Below are 14,464 nucleotides of genomic sequence, written 5' to 3'. Positions count from 1 at the left end.
AGATGGCCAGTAATACTCTTCCATTGCTTAGATGCTGTAGGTAGTAAAACACTCATGGCTTTTTGTAGTGACGGATGGTATAACAGTCTTGATGCGATCAGGTCAGTCCCTTGAGAGTGGCAGGTAGCGGAAGCTGCAGCAAGAGTGAGGCTGGGGGAGGCAGTCAGGATGCGGCAACACCACCGGAAACCCCATGAGTTTAGCAGAAGCCCGGGCGGGTGCAAAATAGCAGGTATTCAGAGGAATTGCGACTGCAAATGAAGTTTACAGTGACCTCAGAGGGGTGTGGGAATGGTCCTGAAGGTCTGGGGTTGTTAGGAAATACGGGTCAGGTCAGAGACCTTCAGTGAGAGATTGCCTGAATGCATACACAAGCCTTCTGCTCAGGCAGTCCGTTTCTTTTCTAGAAAAGCCAAAGGCCTTACAGATTTCTAAAGTAACTAATGGAACTTGAAAATGACTGCTTTTTTCTTCTGGGCTTGTCATGAGATGGGACATTAGTCATTGATTCTCGAATGTGTTAGGAATCCTAGTCACCGAGGCAGTGGAGACAAAGTAACAAGAGTAAACTTTGGGAGTAGGACAGATCTGTGTTCGGTTCCCGATGTGTCACTAACCAGGTGCTATATAGGCTCACTTCCTTTCCTGCTTGTATTAATGCCTAGTTAGGATTGTGGGAATTAAACACTAGATAGAAGGTTCTGGCTGTAAATCAGAGTCTTCGTGACCCCTCCCTTGATAATTTGCTAGAACGGCTCATCAGAACTCCTGAAAACACTTTACTTACATTTAGTGATTTTTTTAAATGAAGGATGCCCCTCAGAAGAGCCAAACGGAAGAGGAATGTAGGACAACATATAGGGGTGGACTGGGGGGCTGTCAGTGTGCGTGGAGCTCCCATGCCCTCTCTGGTATATTTAAAGTAACACCAAAGTTCAGCTGAGTAAAAATGAGGATCTGATTGGCTTTATGAATTGATTCATGAATTGGGCAGCATCCCTTTTAGCAAGGAGATGCTCTGCTGAGCTAAACAAAAGAAAGGTTTTTAAAGGTAGAGAGAAGGCATTAAAAAAAAAAAAAAAGAGGGGCTCCTGGCTGGTTGAGTGGGTGGATCATGTGACTTTCAATCTTGGCGTTGTGAGTTTGAGCCCCACATTGGGTATAGTGATTAGTTAAAAATAAAATCTTAACATGTTTTTAAGTTTATTTATTTATTTAGAGAGAGAAAAGAGAGAGAGAGCGAGCAGGGGAGGGACAGAGAGATAGTGCGATAGAGAATCCCAAGCAGGCTCCGCACTGTCAGCACAGAGCCGGATGTGGGGCTTGAACTCAGGAACAGTGAGATCGTGACCTGAGCTGAGATCAAGAGTCAGATGCTTAACCGACTGAGCCACCCAGACGCCCCCGAAATAAAATCTTCAAAAAAAAAAAAAAAAAGGAAAGGAAGGAAAGGAATTTATTAGCAAGGAATGCATTGTTTAGGCAAGGTTGCCCTCCTGAGGGGCATGGAAGGTATCTATCAGTAAATTTCCTATCGGTAAATTTGCTCAGATTGACCAGGAAATTCCACGTTGACTGGTTACACTGCTGGGAAGTTGAAACTGCAGTTAGCTTAGGTATCAAGTTAGGTTTGCTGCTTTGCCCTAAGCGTCACCATGGTCGGCCTGTGGGTTTTTCTAACACCACCCTTTCTGCACCTGATGTGTTCAACAACTTGAAAGCAGCTCAAAACCTGTCGTTCAGGGGGTTTTATGGAGGTTTCTCACCTAGGCAGGATTGATCACGTTATTGGCCATTGGTGATTAGCTCAAGCGCCAGCCACTCCTTTGCAGAGATGTGGGGGGTGGGGATGGAAGTTCCAACCCTCCATCCCTGCCTGGGTCTTTCTGGCAACTAGCCCCCGTCCTGAAGCTGTTTAGGGGCCCCCAGCCACCGGTCATCCCAAGACACTCTTCCCACTCTAGAAGTTCCAAAGGTGTCAGGACTGGTGTGCCAGGAACTAGGGGGAGAGACCAAATATATATTTCTTACCATAGCACATCTTTGAACAAGGAATATCAATCAGTTAATTCAGTCAAAAGTGACTTTGGCCAAAGCTTTCCTCATTACAAGTGAAAAAAATATATGAGAGGAAACCAAATATGCGATTTCCCAAATTCCCCTCTGATGCCTAGTATACCAGGAAGCTGGTGATAGCCTCTCCTCCAATGACCTCAGTGCCCGAGGGGGGGCTCCTCTAACAGCTAACAATGTAAATTAGGAAAACAAAGCCACTGAAGTTGTCCCATCTAATCAGTCAGACAAATTAAGTGGTGCTTTCCCTGGGCTGTGGGGACCAGCTCTGGCCTGCTGCACTGCAGTAAAGCGCTACATACAGAGCCCCTCAGGTTGGCAGCAAGTCCTGTGGCCGCTTCCAGAAGCCATCCGAAGCCCTTTCAGACCCTTCTTCCCAGCACGCCCCTGCAGATGTCCCTGCAGATGAGAACGGAAACCCGTGCAAGAGCCTTGCCGGAGCCGTCCACGTGATGGTTCACCCAGCCCCGGTGACAGCACCTGATTGTTCTTGTATCCGAAGTGCTCGCACACTAATCTCATCCATCGTGTCCTGTTGTGCCTGTCGGCCTCCCTGCAGCCTCTGGAGGGGGCGGCGGCAGGAGTGTTCCTGCACTGAGAAAAAGTAAAACCCTTCGGAGAAGCATTTGCTCTTCTGGAGACCATCGATTTTGCCAGGCCATTTCATCCTGGTAATGCGAGGACAGAACCGTAGCACTTGTGAGTAGGAAAGGCCGAGAACAAGCTCTTCAGCTACAGATGATGAGACATTTTCTGAACGGTGCGGAAGTATCCCCAGCACTCACAGAAATAATAATCGCCACCAGGCCTGTGTTAGGAAATTCACGTCTAGTATTTAATTTAATTCTCACCATCCTAACTGGCATGAATACAAGCAGAAAGGGAAGTGAGGAGTAAGTGGCCGGTAGTGACAGTAAGAACTGGACTCCTTTGTCTTACCGCACAGGTTGTGCTGCTGCTTTCTCCACGCCGCCTCAGTGGCCAGGATTCCTGCTGTGTCCATAACACGCCACATTTGAGAATCGGTGACCGATGTCCCTTCCCTCTCATGCCAAGCCCAGAAGAGAAAAGCAGCCACTTCAGAGTTCCACTGATTACCTATAGGTCTGTACGTAAGGCCTTTGGCTTTTCCAGAAAGGAAGCCGACTGCCTGAGCAGAGGTTTGCCCGTGTACGCAAGCAGTCTCTCACTGAAAGGCTGATCCTTCAGCCTGGCCTGTGTGAGAATCTGTGGACCTGGAAATGATGACGGTGACGGCCAGTCTGATAGCCGGGGTTGGAGAAGTTGTGCAGTATCCAACAGCGTATACATCCCATTAGTAAGTCATTGTGGTTGTTGACAACTGAAATTAAAAAGAAAATTCCTCTTGCCATTATGTGAATAGTTTTTTTGTTTTTTGTTTTTCCAGATGGCTGCTGAATTGTCAGGACATAAATACTTGAGTTGTTTGGGTCTAATTAGTTAAGAAACAGAACCGTTAGGTATCTCTTTTGGCTTAGGGGTACCCTTAAAAAAAATTACTGAAAACACTGAGGTACCATGAACTGAGAGAGTTTGAGAAGATTTGAGAAGATATGGCCCAAGACGATTCAAGGATCTTTGGATAGATTTGGTCTGGATAGATAGAAAGTTAGAAGGTCACAGGACCCCTCCACTGTTCTTGGAATTCCAGTGCAAACCTTCATCTGAAACTTCGATAGGCACACGTATGCCTAGGACATCCAGACAGACTCCGCTCTGATCTGTGCACCCCATGTGACAGCAGTCTAACTGCTGAGTCGCAGGAATGGCCGCTCATAGCAACACTCCCCTCCCAGAAGACCAGACTGGTCAGGCTGCCTCATCTTAGAATAACACCACCTACTCTGGGATAACCTTCCAGAGTCAAAACTAATGGAAATCCTGGGATGTGAACAGCAACGTCTTCAGCCTTTGCTTCTATGAATGTCATAGAATTTTGTCAGCTTAATCAATTCAAAAGCAAACGAATGTCTCAAAATAAATCAGTTGTTCTCAACACCATTCTCCTCCATAACCCCGAGCCAATTTTTTCAAGATCAGTATTTTTTAAACAATGGAAACACCAGCAAGTCTAAAAAAACAATTACGAGTCAGGAGTTTATAAGTGCTTAAGAAAAAAGTGTGGTGTTAGCGGAAAGGATCTGAGTTTTGCGTTCAAATCCCAGCCCGTTCACTTGATGCTAAGTAAACTTGGATACGCTTCTTCATGTTTCTGAACCTCATTTCATTCACTGCTAAGTGAAGATGGTACTAATTTTTCAGGTGGTTCGGAGGATTAAATAATTATGTAAGTTTTCAGTGAACGATGGCTGTAGCAATAATGGTATTTGCAGTAGGTGGTGTTTTTCTGATATGAAAATGACATGAAATGACACAGTGTCTCTGGATATACACAAAATGGTGATCTCTGAGTAGTGGGATTATGGGGAACCTTTGTAAACCATACTCTTCTATAATGTTGTAGTTCTTTGCAATGTATTTTTGTAATCAGAAAAAAAAAATTAAGTGATGTTTCTGGGAGGTCAGGGAGATCTGGGGATCATCACACAAATTCCAATCTATGTATAATTAGAGGAGAGACCGTGTTGGCTGGCTGCCTTTCTGTTCTTTTAAAAAGGGCTTTTTTTTTCTGGGGCTCCTGGGTGGCTCAGTCAGTTAAGCGTCCGACTCCAGCTCAGGTCACGATCTTGCGGTTTGGGAGTTTGAGCCCCACGTCTGGCTCTCTGCTGTCAGTACAGAACCCGCTTTGGATCCCCTCTCCCCCCGTTCTCTCTGCCCCTCGCCTGTACGCACACACCCATGCACGCTTGCTCGCTCTCTCAAAGATAAATAGACGTCAAAAAACGGGGGCTCTTCTCCGAACTGTTTTACACACAGCACTCTGACACCAAATTGACATTTTTCCCATTAACGACAAATTTTTCAGTTGTCCGTGCACCAACTGGGTGTCCTCCAGTTCAGCTCAGTAGTGATACTCACCACTCAGAATTAGTGCAGACCTCACAGGTTAAGGGTTCAGCCCTTCGGGCTGATGGTCCCCCACTTTGGGCTCCAGTCACAAGTCCCAGCTTGCCACCTGTACTCCTCGACCCAGTCGCGTAGAGACCCTGGTTTGTGCCGACCACTGTGTGAAATGCTGTGGTTACAGAAATGAGTAAGCCATGGCCCTTGCTCTTGAGGACCTCATCGCCAGGTGGATTTCCCTCCCCCAGTTGCCGCGTCCACACTTCCGACTCCACTTATCACTGACCTTGGGATGACGCTCGAATCTGTGTCTTCAGGCCAGAGCTTTAGACCTTGGTCCAGCTGCTTACTGCGTATGCAACCTTGACGTTCCTCCCGTACCTCCACCTTAGGTGTCCTCTGAATTGAACCTGTCTTTCCCTTCCCAGAGTATCAACGTCAGTCCTCTGACAAACCAAACCTGAATGCGTTTCCATCGTTCCCTGCGTGGGTAAAGGGCATTATCGGTCGCCCATGCAGACCACCACCCTTGACTTCCTTCATTTACCCCATGTCCCCAGATTTTACCTCCTTATATCTTTTTTAGTTGTCCATTCTTCACTCTGTTACTGTCTTCAGTTAGGCTACCACCTTCATCCACCGAAGACCCGGAATTACCCACAGCCTCCTGTTCAGACTTCCTGCCTCCCCTGTGATTACTCTCCTCTGTCCCCTGTGGCTGCCAGGTTGACCTTCTCAAAGGGCATATGTGACCATATCACTGTCCAGTTTAAAACTCTTGAGGATTTATCAGTCCCATTAGGAATGGCAGGATTTGGGGCACCTGGGTGGCTCAGTCGGCTAAGTGTCCAACTTCAGCTCAGATCGTGATCTTGTGGTTCCTGGGTTCAAGCCCACATTGGGCTGTGTGCTGACAGCTCAGAGCCTGGAACCTGCTTCAGATTCTGTGTCTCCCTCTCTCTCTGCTCCTACCCTGCTCATGCTCTGTCTCTGTCTCGCTCTCTCTCTCAAAAATAAATAAACATTAAAAAGAAAAAAAAAAAGAATGGCAGGTTTTGGCTCAAGTAAACATCTCCTCCTTCTGAGCCCAGGGCAGATCAGTGTTTGTGTATGTGATACAGCCTCACAGTCCTTCTCACTACAACACCTTTTTCTGGTTGGTTGTTTCAGGTGTACAGTATATTGATTTGACAACTCTACATTTCTCAGTGCTCAGTATAAGTGAAGTCACCACCTGTCCCCGTACAATGTCATTACAATATTACTGACTGTCTCCCCTGTGCTGTACTTTTCATTTCTGTGATTTGTTTGATTTATAACTGGAAATTTGTACCTCTTTTTTTCTTAAAATTTTTTTAATGTTTATTTTTGAGAGAGCATGAGCGGGGTAGGAGCAGAGAGAGAAGAAGACACAGAATCTGAAGCAGGCTCCAGACTCTGAGCTGTCAGCACAGAGTCCGACACGGGGCTCGAACTCACGAATGTGAGATCATGACCCGGGCGGAAGTCGGACGCTTAACCGAGCCACCCAGGCGCCCCAGAAGTTTGTACCTCTTAATCCCCCTTACCTATTTAACCTCTTCCCCCGTCCACCTCCTCTCTGGCAACCACCAATTTTTTCTGTGTATTTAAGAGTCTGTTTGGTTTTCTAGATTCCACGTATGAGTGAAATCATACGCTATTTGTCTTTTTCTAACTTATTTCACTTAGCATAATACCCTCTCACTCCAGCCGTGTTGTAGCAGATAGCCAGGTCTCCTTCTTTTTTATGCCCGAGTAGTATTCCACTGGGTGCATACACCACATCTTCTTTGTCCATTCACCTACCAGTGAACACTTGGGTTGCTTCCATATCTTGGCCACCGGTAAATAATGTTGCCATAAACATAGGGGTACATATATCTTTTTGAATTAGTGAATTTTTTTAAGTTCATTTATTTAAAAAAAAAATTTTTTTGATACTTTAGAGAGAGAGAGAGGAAGACACAGAATCCGAAGCAGGCTCCAGGCTCTGAGCTGTCAGCACAGCGAGGCTTGAACTCATGAAACGTGAGATCATGACCTGAGCTGAGTCGGACGCTTGACCAACTGAGCCACCCAGGGGCCCTAAGTTCATGTATTTGTTTTTTTAGTAATCTCTACACCCAATGTGGGACTTGAACTCATTACCCTGATGTCAAGAGATACATGCTCCTCCAATTGAGCCAGCCAGGTGGCCCTGAATTAGATTTTTGTTTCCTTTGGGTAAATACCCAGTAGTGGAATTACTGGATCATATGTCATTTCTGTTTGTCATTTTTTGCGGAACCTCCATACTGTCTCCCACAGTGTTTGCACCGATTTACATTCCCTTCACCAGTGTGCAAGGGTTCTCTTTTCTCCACATCCTTGCTGACGTTTGGTATTTCTTTTCTTTTTGATACTAGCCATTCCGAGAGGTGTGAGGTGATGTGTCCTTGTGGTTTTGATTTGCGTTTCCCAGGTGACCCTTGGCGTGCATCTCTTCATGTGCCTGTTGGCTGTCTGCATGTCTTAGTGTAACACTTGAGACAGTCATTATTAATTGGTACGGATTGGCGCTGAGGTGAACTGCGTTTGATTGGTACCAGGATGAAATCTCATCCTTTTTTTTTTTTTTTAATGTTTTTATTTATTTTTGAGAGAGAGAGAGAGAGAGGAACTGAGTGTAAGCAGGGGAGGGGCAGAGAGAGAGGGAGACACAGACAAAGCAGGGTCCAGGCTCTGAGCTGTCGGCACAGAGCCTGACGCGGGGCTCGAACTCACGGACTGCGAGATCATGACCTGAGCCGAAGTCGGCCGCTCAACTGTCTGAGCCACCCAGGTGCCCCTGAAATCTGTCATCCTCAACCGGCAGGATCAAGTTTAAACTCTGTAGTTTGGCATGTAAGGCCCTCTTGGATGTATCCCGCCACTCCCCACTTTGCTGTCCCCTTATCTCTTTTCTCAAAACTCAGCTCAGGGGCGCCGGGGTGGCTCAGTCGGTTAAGCACCTGACTCAGTTTCAGCTCAGGTCATGATCTTCAGGTTTCGTGAGTTGAACCCTGTGGCAGGCTCTGTGCTGACAGTGCAGCATTTGCTTGGGATTCCGTCCCCCTCTCTCTGTCTCTCTCTGCCCCTCCCCTGCTCACACTGTCTCTGCCTCCCTGAAAAATAAATGAATAAACTTAAACAAAAGATTTTTTGAACTTAGCTAAAATGCACCTCCGCGAAAAAGCTTTTCAGGGTGCTCTGCTCCTCCCACCAGATGGATCTTGATTGTTGCCTTTGCGTTCCTTAGCGCCCTGTGCACACAGATACCTTGGTTGTGGGCTGGTGCCCTTTAGCCCCTTACTTGGTCCTGTGGATTGATGTCCCTAAGTAAAAAAAAAAAAAAAAAAAAAAAAAAAAAAAAAAAGCTGGACACTAAGCTTCCTAAGGGCAAAGACCAGGTCTTCATTTTTCTGTCTGCAAGCTTCATACAGATTTAGTACGAAGGATGCTTTTCGTAAGTGTCTGTGGAATGGAGGCGTGCATGTTTGCCACACTTGACAAGAGTGGAGTAGAATGGCCTTCTAGAAGTTACGCTCCCTGCACGCTGTCTTCCACCTCCTGCCGCTGTAAATATTTCATGTTCTTTAGGATCTTCTCGGAGGGCCGCTTGGGTGGCTCAGTTGGTTAAGTGTCGACTCTGGATTTTGGCTCAGGTCACGATCCCAGGGTTGCGGGATCGTACCCCTCACTGGGCTCCATGCTGAGCGTGCAGCCTGCTTAAGATTCTCCCTCTCCCTCTGCCCCCTCTCTCTTGTTTGCTCGCTCGAAGGAAAACGGATCTTCTTGGAAAGAGTTTGCATAGCCATCTCAATAGCCTGACTTGCACAAGATTCCTTCTGGTGTTCAGTTGCCACAGTTCTGGTCCCTCTTCTACCTTGAGTGGAGATGGAAAATTAGATGCTTGTTACAATAAAGTTAATAGCCTTTCACCGTGCTGTTCAGAATCACTCTGTAATGAGCCACAGTTACTGGTGGAAATGTGTAGGGGTGGGAACTAGGTGGCAGCTATTGGAGTAGAGATTGTTTCTTATGACCGCTTTATTGAGACATAATTCGTACACCATGCAATTCACTTAAAGTGTAGAATTCAGTTTTTAGTACCTTCCCAGAGTTGTGTAACAATCACCACGATAAGATTTAGAACATATTTTTTTTTAACATAATTTATTGTCAAGTGGGCTAACATACAGTGTATACAGTGTGCTCTTGGTTTTGGGGGCAGATTCCCGTGATTCATCGCTACATACAACACCCAGTGCAAGTGCCCTCCTCAGTGAAGATTTAGAACGTTTTAATCATTACAAAGGGAAACCCCATATCGTTTATCGCTCCCCATTTCCCTCCCAATCGTCTAGCCCAAGGCAAGCACTTACCTACTCGGTCTGTGTAGACTTGTCTGTGTGGAACATTTCATATAAGCAGATTCTGCAATGCGGGGTCCTCGGTGACAGGTCTTTCACTTAGGATAACATTTCCAAATTTCCTCCGTGTTGTAGCACGTGTCAGTATACGGCTAGACCGTGTTTAATTTACTCATTCGCCGATTGATGGGTATTTGGGTTGTTCCCAGTTTTTGGCTACCGTGAGTAATGCTGCTGTTGTGTGTAAGTGTTTGAGTAGACTTCTGTTTCATTTCTTTTGTGTATATACCTGGAAGTGAAATTGTTAGTTCATGTGTTAATTCTGTTATCATTTTGAGGAACGCCGGACTGTTGTCCAAAGTGACTGTAACACCATTTCACATTCCCACCGGCAGTGTTTGAGATCCTAATTTGTCTGCATGCTTGCCAACACTTGTTATTATCTGTCTTTTTATATTTATGTTACTAAAGACAGACTGGACGCTTTTGATGTTTATATAAATGTGCATATTTTATATAAAGGTGCACGTAATTTTACATTTAGATGGAGCATCCTAGTAGGTGTGAAGTAGCTTCTCACTGTGATGTTTTTTTAAGATTTTAAAAAATTTATTGGGGGGGGGGGCAGACAGAGACAGAGGATTTGAAGTGGGCTCTGAGCTGACAGACAACCCAGTGTGGGGCTTGAACTCACAAACTGAGATCATGACCTGAGCCAAAGTCGGACACTTAACTGACTGAGCCACCCAGGGGCTGCTCATTATGGGTTTGGTTTGCGTTTCCCTAATGGCTAATGGTGTTGAGCATCTTTTCACGTACTTATCAGCCATTTATTTATCTTTACTATTTAGATCCTTTGCCTATTTTTTTAAGTTTATCTTTTTTAGTAATCTCTGTTAGCAGTGTGGGGCTCGAACTCCTGACCCCGAGATGAAGAGTCTTACGCTCCTCTGACTGAGCCAGCCGGGTGCCCCTCCTTTGCCTGTTTTTAAATTGGGGTGTCTTTTTATTATCGAGCCGTAAGAGTCTTTGATGTATTCTGGATACAGGTCCCTTATCAGACAGACGATTTACAAACAGCTTCTGTGTTCTCCTACTTTTTCTTTTGAGTGTAGTTGACACGCAGTGTTGCGTGTTTCGGGTGCACAACACACGGACTTAGCTTCTCTGTACATTACGCTGTGCTCGCTGCAAGTGTAGCCACCATGTCACTACACGTCGCTGCGTCGCTGTTACGGTGTCATTGACTTTATTCCCTATGCTATCCTTTTATTTGTCTTTTGACTTTGTTGGTGACATGGTTCCCAGCAAAAAAAAAGCCCAATTTATCCTTTTGTCACCGATGGTTTTGCCATCATATTAAGAAGCCAGGCCTAATCTAGGGTCATAAAGATTTACTCCCGTGATCTCCTGAGAGTTTTATTGTTTTAGCTCTTCCATTTAGCTCTCTGATCCATTTTGAGTTACATTTTGTGTGTGTGTGTGTGTGTGTGTGTGTGTGTGTGTGTGGTGGAGATTTGAACGGCTTAAAAAATGTTTCTCAGTCTTGACATAGGACTGAATATCCTGTTTTTATTTTTTTCTTCCTGAGATGATAATCTAGATACAGTCAGAAGGTGACTTCTGGACTGGCAGGTGTCGCTCTTGTAGAGAGGGATGTTGACAGGAGGAATAATGTGCTAACGTGTGTGGCAGATTTCAGAGATTAGGGTCAGGTGCCAGGCAGCCTCCCACTCACCACAGACACGAGCATTAGTTTAAATCCTGCCCGTTTCAAAATGGGTGAGAATTGTACGACGGGTGCCAGGGTCTGTCGTAGAACCAGTTTTATGTGTTATGTTAGCCGTAGCTGGTGGGCAGCTCTAATGGGCTTATTTGGTTTTCTCCTCAGGGGTCTCTCTGTTTGGTTTGTCGGCCCTCTTGGTCCCTGGGAACTTTGAGTCTCATCTGGAACTTGTCAAGTCCCTGTGTCTGGGGCCATCGCTGATCTACACAGCCAAGTTCGCTCTTGTCTTCCCTCTCATGTATCACACCTGGAATGGGATCCGACACTTGGTAAGTTCATTGTCTACACGCTTTCTGGGTGAAGGGAATATAGGGGAACGTAGGGTTCTCTCCTTTGTTGCCTGGGTTTGGTGCTGCCCCTGAAGTTAGTTGTGCTGACCTTTGCCCGGGGGCCTCTTGGGGAAAGCTCGACGGGTCCCCGGATCCCGTGCGCTGCTCGGCAGCCCCGCCGAGCACTGGGTGTAGACCAGCCAGACCCTTGCTTGGTCTCACTGCGAACTCGTCCGTTGTGTGAGGCGCGTCACTACAAGAGACCCCTGAAGCCAGGACGTCCCTCTGGCCTAGGAGGCGTACTTAGTACACGGTACCTACTGTGTGTCAGCCTCTGTTCTAGAGCCTGGGGTTTCAGTTACGAGCTAGATGGTTGCTGATTCCTGTCAATCCAGGTGACAAACTGCTGGAGTCAAATATATTAACTTCTGTTAACTTCTGTTATCTTAACATCGGATCGCGTTGACTGTTGTTGTTTTTTTTTTAACTGGAGATAAGGGGGGGAGTGCTTGTTTTGTTTGTTTGTTTTTGTTTTTTAGTGTTTATTTTTGAGAGAGATAGAGTGTGTGTGTAAGTGGGGGAGGGCAGAGAGAGAGGGAGACACAGAATCCGAAGCAGGCTCCAGGCTCCGAGCTGTCCGCACAGAGCCCGACGCGGGGCTCAAACCCACAAAGCACAGGATCATGACCTGAGCTGAGGTCGGCCGCCCAACCGACTGAGCCACCCAGATGCCCGAACTGTTTTTGTTTTTTTGTTGAGCTGTTAGAGAGAATGGGGCCACCTTTGACAGCAGCTGGGTAGCTAGGATCCCAGATTTTAATATTGGGGTTAAAAATTCGTTGATGGCCGAAAAGCTGTCCTGGTGTTGCCTCCTGTGTGACCTTTGGGTCAGTTCAAAACTAATGTTTCCGCCTCTATTTTATAAAGGGATTAAAGCTTAATCACGCCTGCCCCGGGCCAGAGATTAGTCTCTCCTCCAGCGTTTTAAGATTTTGTGATCTCCCTACCCCAGCCTTGCTTTCTTTCCCAGGAAGACAATTTTGATTCCATTGTTTCTCATCTTCCTTCCTTCTGAACCTGAGTCATCTGCCAGATGGATACTTTTGCCTTAATGTGACCTTTAAACCTTCCACATCAGAGTCTAGAGACAAGCACTTTCTAAATTTCAGTCTGGTCCAAAAGACACTTTAATGGAATCAGAAAAGTGAGGGACTGAATGACCTATTTAATTAAGTGTATCTATCAACTGTTCCCTGGGGTGGTGTTCAGTTTGATTCACAATGACTTCACTGCCCCCTGGGAGGGGATAGGGAAGGAGGGCATTTCCATTAATGACTTCTTATCCCGCAGAACAGATCTCTCTAATGAAAATCAGCCGATCAGCTTCCTCTGTTCACATCCTGGCTCAGGCGGGGTTTGCCTTGTATCTGCTTTGGTCTCAGTAAGAGGAGGGGTTAGGGGAGGAGGTCTTGCAAAATCTCAGAATGCAGTCAAGGTTTTTCTGCCCTGGTTCCTGCCTGTAATGGTAATCTCTTTGTTGACACAAGTGGGGAGCCTAAAGGCTTTTCTTAAGCCCTTAAATCTGCTTTTATTTTTTTTTCTTGTGGCGAGTGCTGGCTCTGAGTGTGGGACAGGATTTGGTCTACTCTGCACGGACAGTGCTAGCTCTCGCCCTCTGAGCCTCTCTGAGCCTGATAGCTACCTTCCCTGAAGACCTGATGGGGTGTGGTCAGTGGCATTGATGTAGGAGACTGAGAAGTGACAGGGTCTCTGGCGTTCTGAGGAGTGTCCCTCCATCACTACCAGCCAGTAGGGCTCCTTTTTTCTGTTTTGTTTTGTTTTGGGTTGCTTTTTTTTTTTTGTTTTTTTTTGGTAAAACACCGTTCCTATGTAGGCAGAACAGCTCTATGTGGAATCTGCTTGACTCCTAATCTGATCCAGGTAGAGAGAGGCCTGACTCCTACTCCCTGATCCTGCGCTGGGCTCTCCCTGACTTTTCTCTGAAGTGCTCCTGACTTAGCTTAACCCAGAGCGTGGGCGTTGGTGCTGTGCAGGGGGCAGCCAAGTGTGGAAAGTATAGAACCTAGAAATTCTGCTTTTGCCCTAGGGGATCTTTTAGTGACTCAGAGTACAGTATGTTAGTGTCCCTGGGGTGCAAGAGAGTCGAGATCAGTGTTTTTAAACCCCTGGTTTTTGTTGCAATGGGTAGAAAATCAGGTTAGTGGGTTATTACCCACAAAACCAGAAATTAGGGGTGCCGGGCTGGCTCAGTCGGTGGAGAGTGCGACTCTTGGTCTTAGGGTCGTGGGTTCAAGCCCCACATTGGGCATAGAGGTTCTTAAAAAAACAACAAAACAGGAATTTAGTAGGATGCGGCATACAGAACGTAGCACACACACACTAATGGTAAATATCGCTTATTCTTTCGTGAACTTTCGCTATAAATATACTGACAAACAGAATTGAGACCTGGTGTTCTAGATCCGAGAGTATTTTCTTAGGGTACTGGTTCTCTGACAGATGTGACTTCTCAGCGGGGGTCCCGTGAGCAACTGTGACTGAGGAATCACGTGTAGTGCGCCCCCGTTGTGGAGCTTCGCGCTGTACGTCAATAAGTTGTTTCAGAAGTCTTGCAGCTAAATGGCCACCAAATTCACTTGACCATAGAAGTTTTCTCGTGCAGTAACTTTCAGCATTCTGAGGGACTAGTTTGTGGAGGGACACACTTGGGGAAACACTGATTTGGTGGTGGTGTCACGAGGGAGAGTTACATCTCTTCAGTCTGGAAGCTTCTGTATGTAGGGGCCGAGGATGCCTTTCCTGTCCCCGGGAGAAGGGGGTGGTGGGTGCCATGTCGCACGGGCTTTGAGAAAGGTGGAGGTGGGTCGGGTGCGAGAGAAGCGCTTTCCCCCTTGACCCGGGCTGAGGGCGGTTGCCCT

General features: G+C 46.5%; 1 protein-coding gene across 3 annotated transcripts in view; it reads left to right on the top strand.

Moving 5' to 3' along the window:
• The window catches only part of SDHC (succinate dehydrogenase complex subunit C), a 35,698-nt gene that overhangs the window by 20,264 nt on the left and 970 nt on the right, over nt 1–14,464 (top strand). For all 3 annotated transcript variants that reach the window (XM_042975355.1, XM_042975353.1, NM_001290590.1), the window contains exon 5: nt 11,362–11,525. In XM_042975355.1, the coding sequence (XP_042831289.1) occupies nt 11,362–11,525 (164 nt within the window). The remainder of the gene's footprint in view (nt 1–11,361; nt 11,526–14,464) is intronic.

Source organism: Panthera tigris, chromosome F3 (genome assembly GCF_018350195.1).
Source record: "Panthera tigris isolate Pti1 chromosome F3, P.tigris_Pti1_mat1.1, whole genome shotgun sequence".
Classification (NCBI taxonomy): Eukaryota; Metazoa; Chordata; class Mammalia; order Carnivora; family Felidae; genus Panthera; species Panthera tigris.
The sequence above is the reverse complement of the archived record's forward strand: the minus strand, read 5'-3'. Positions and strand labels throughout refer to the sequence as shown.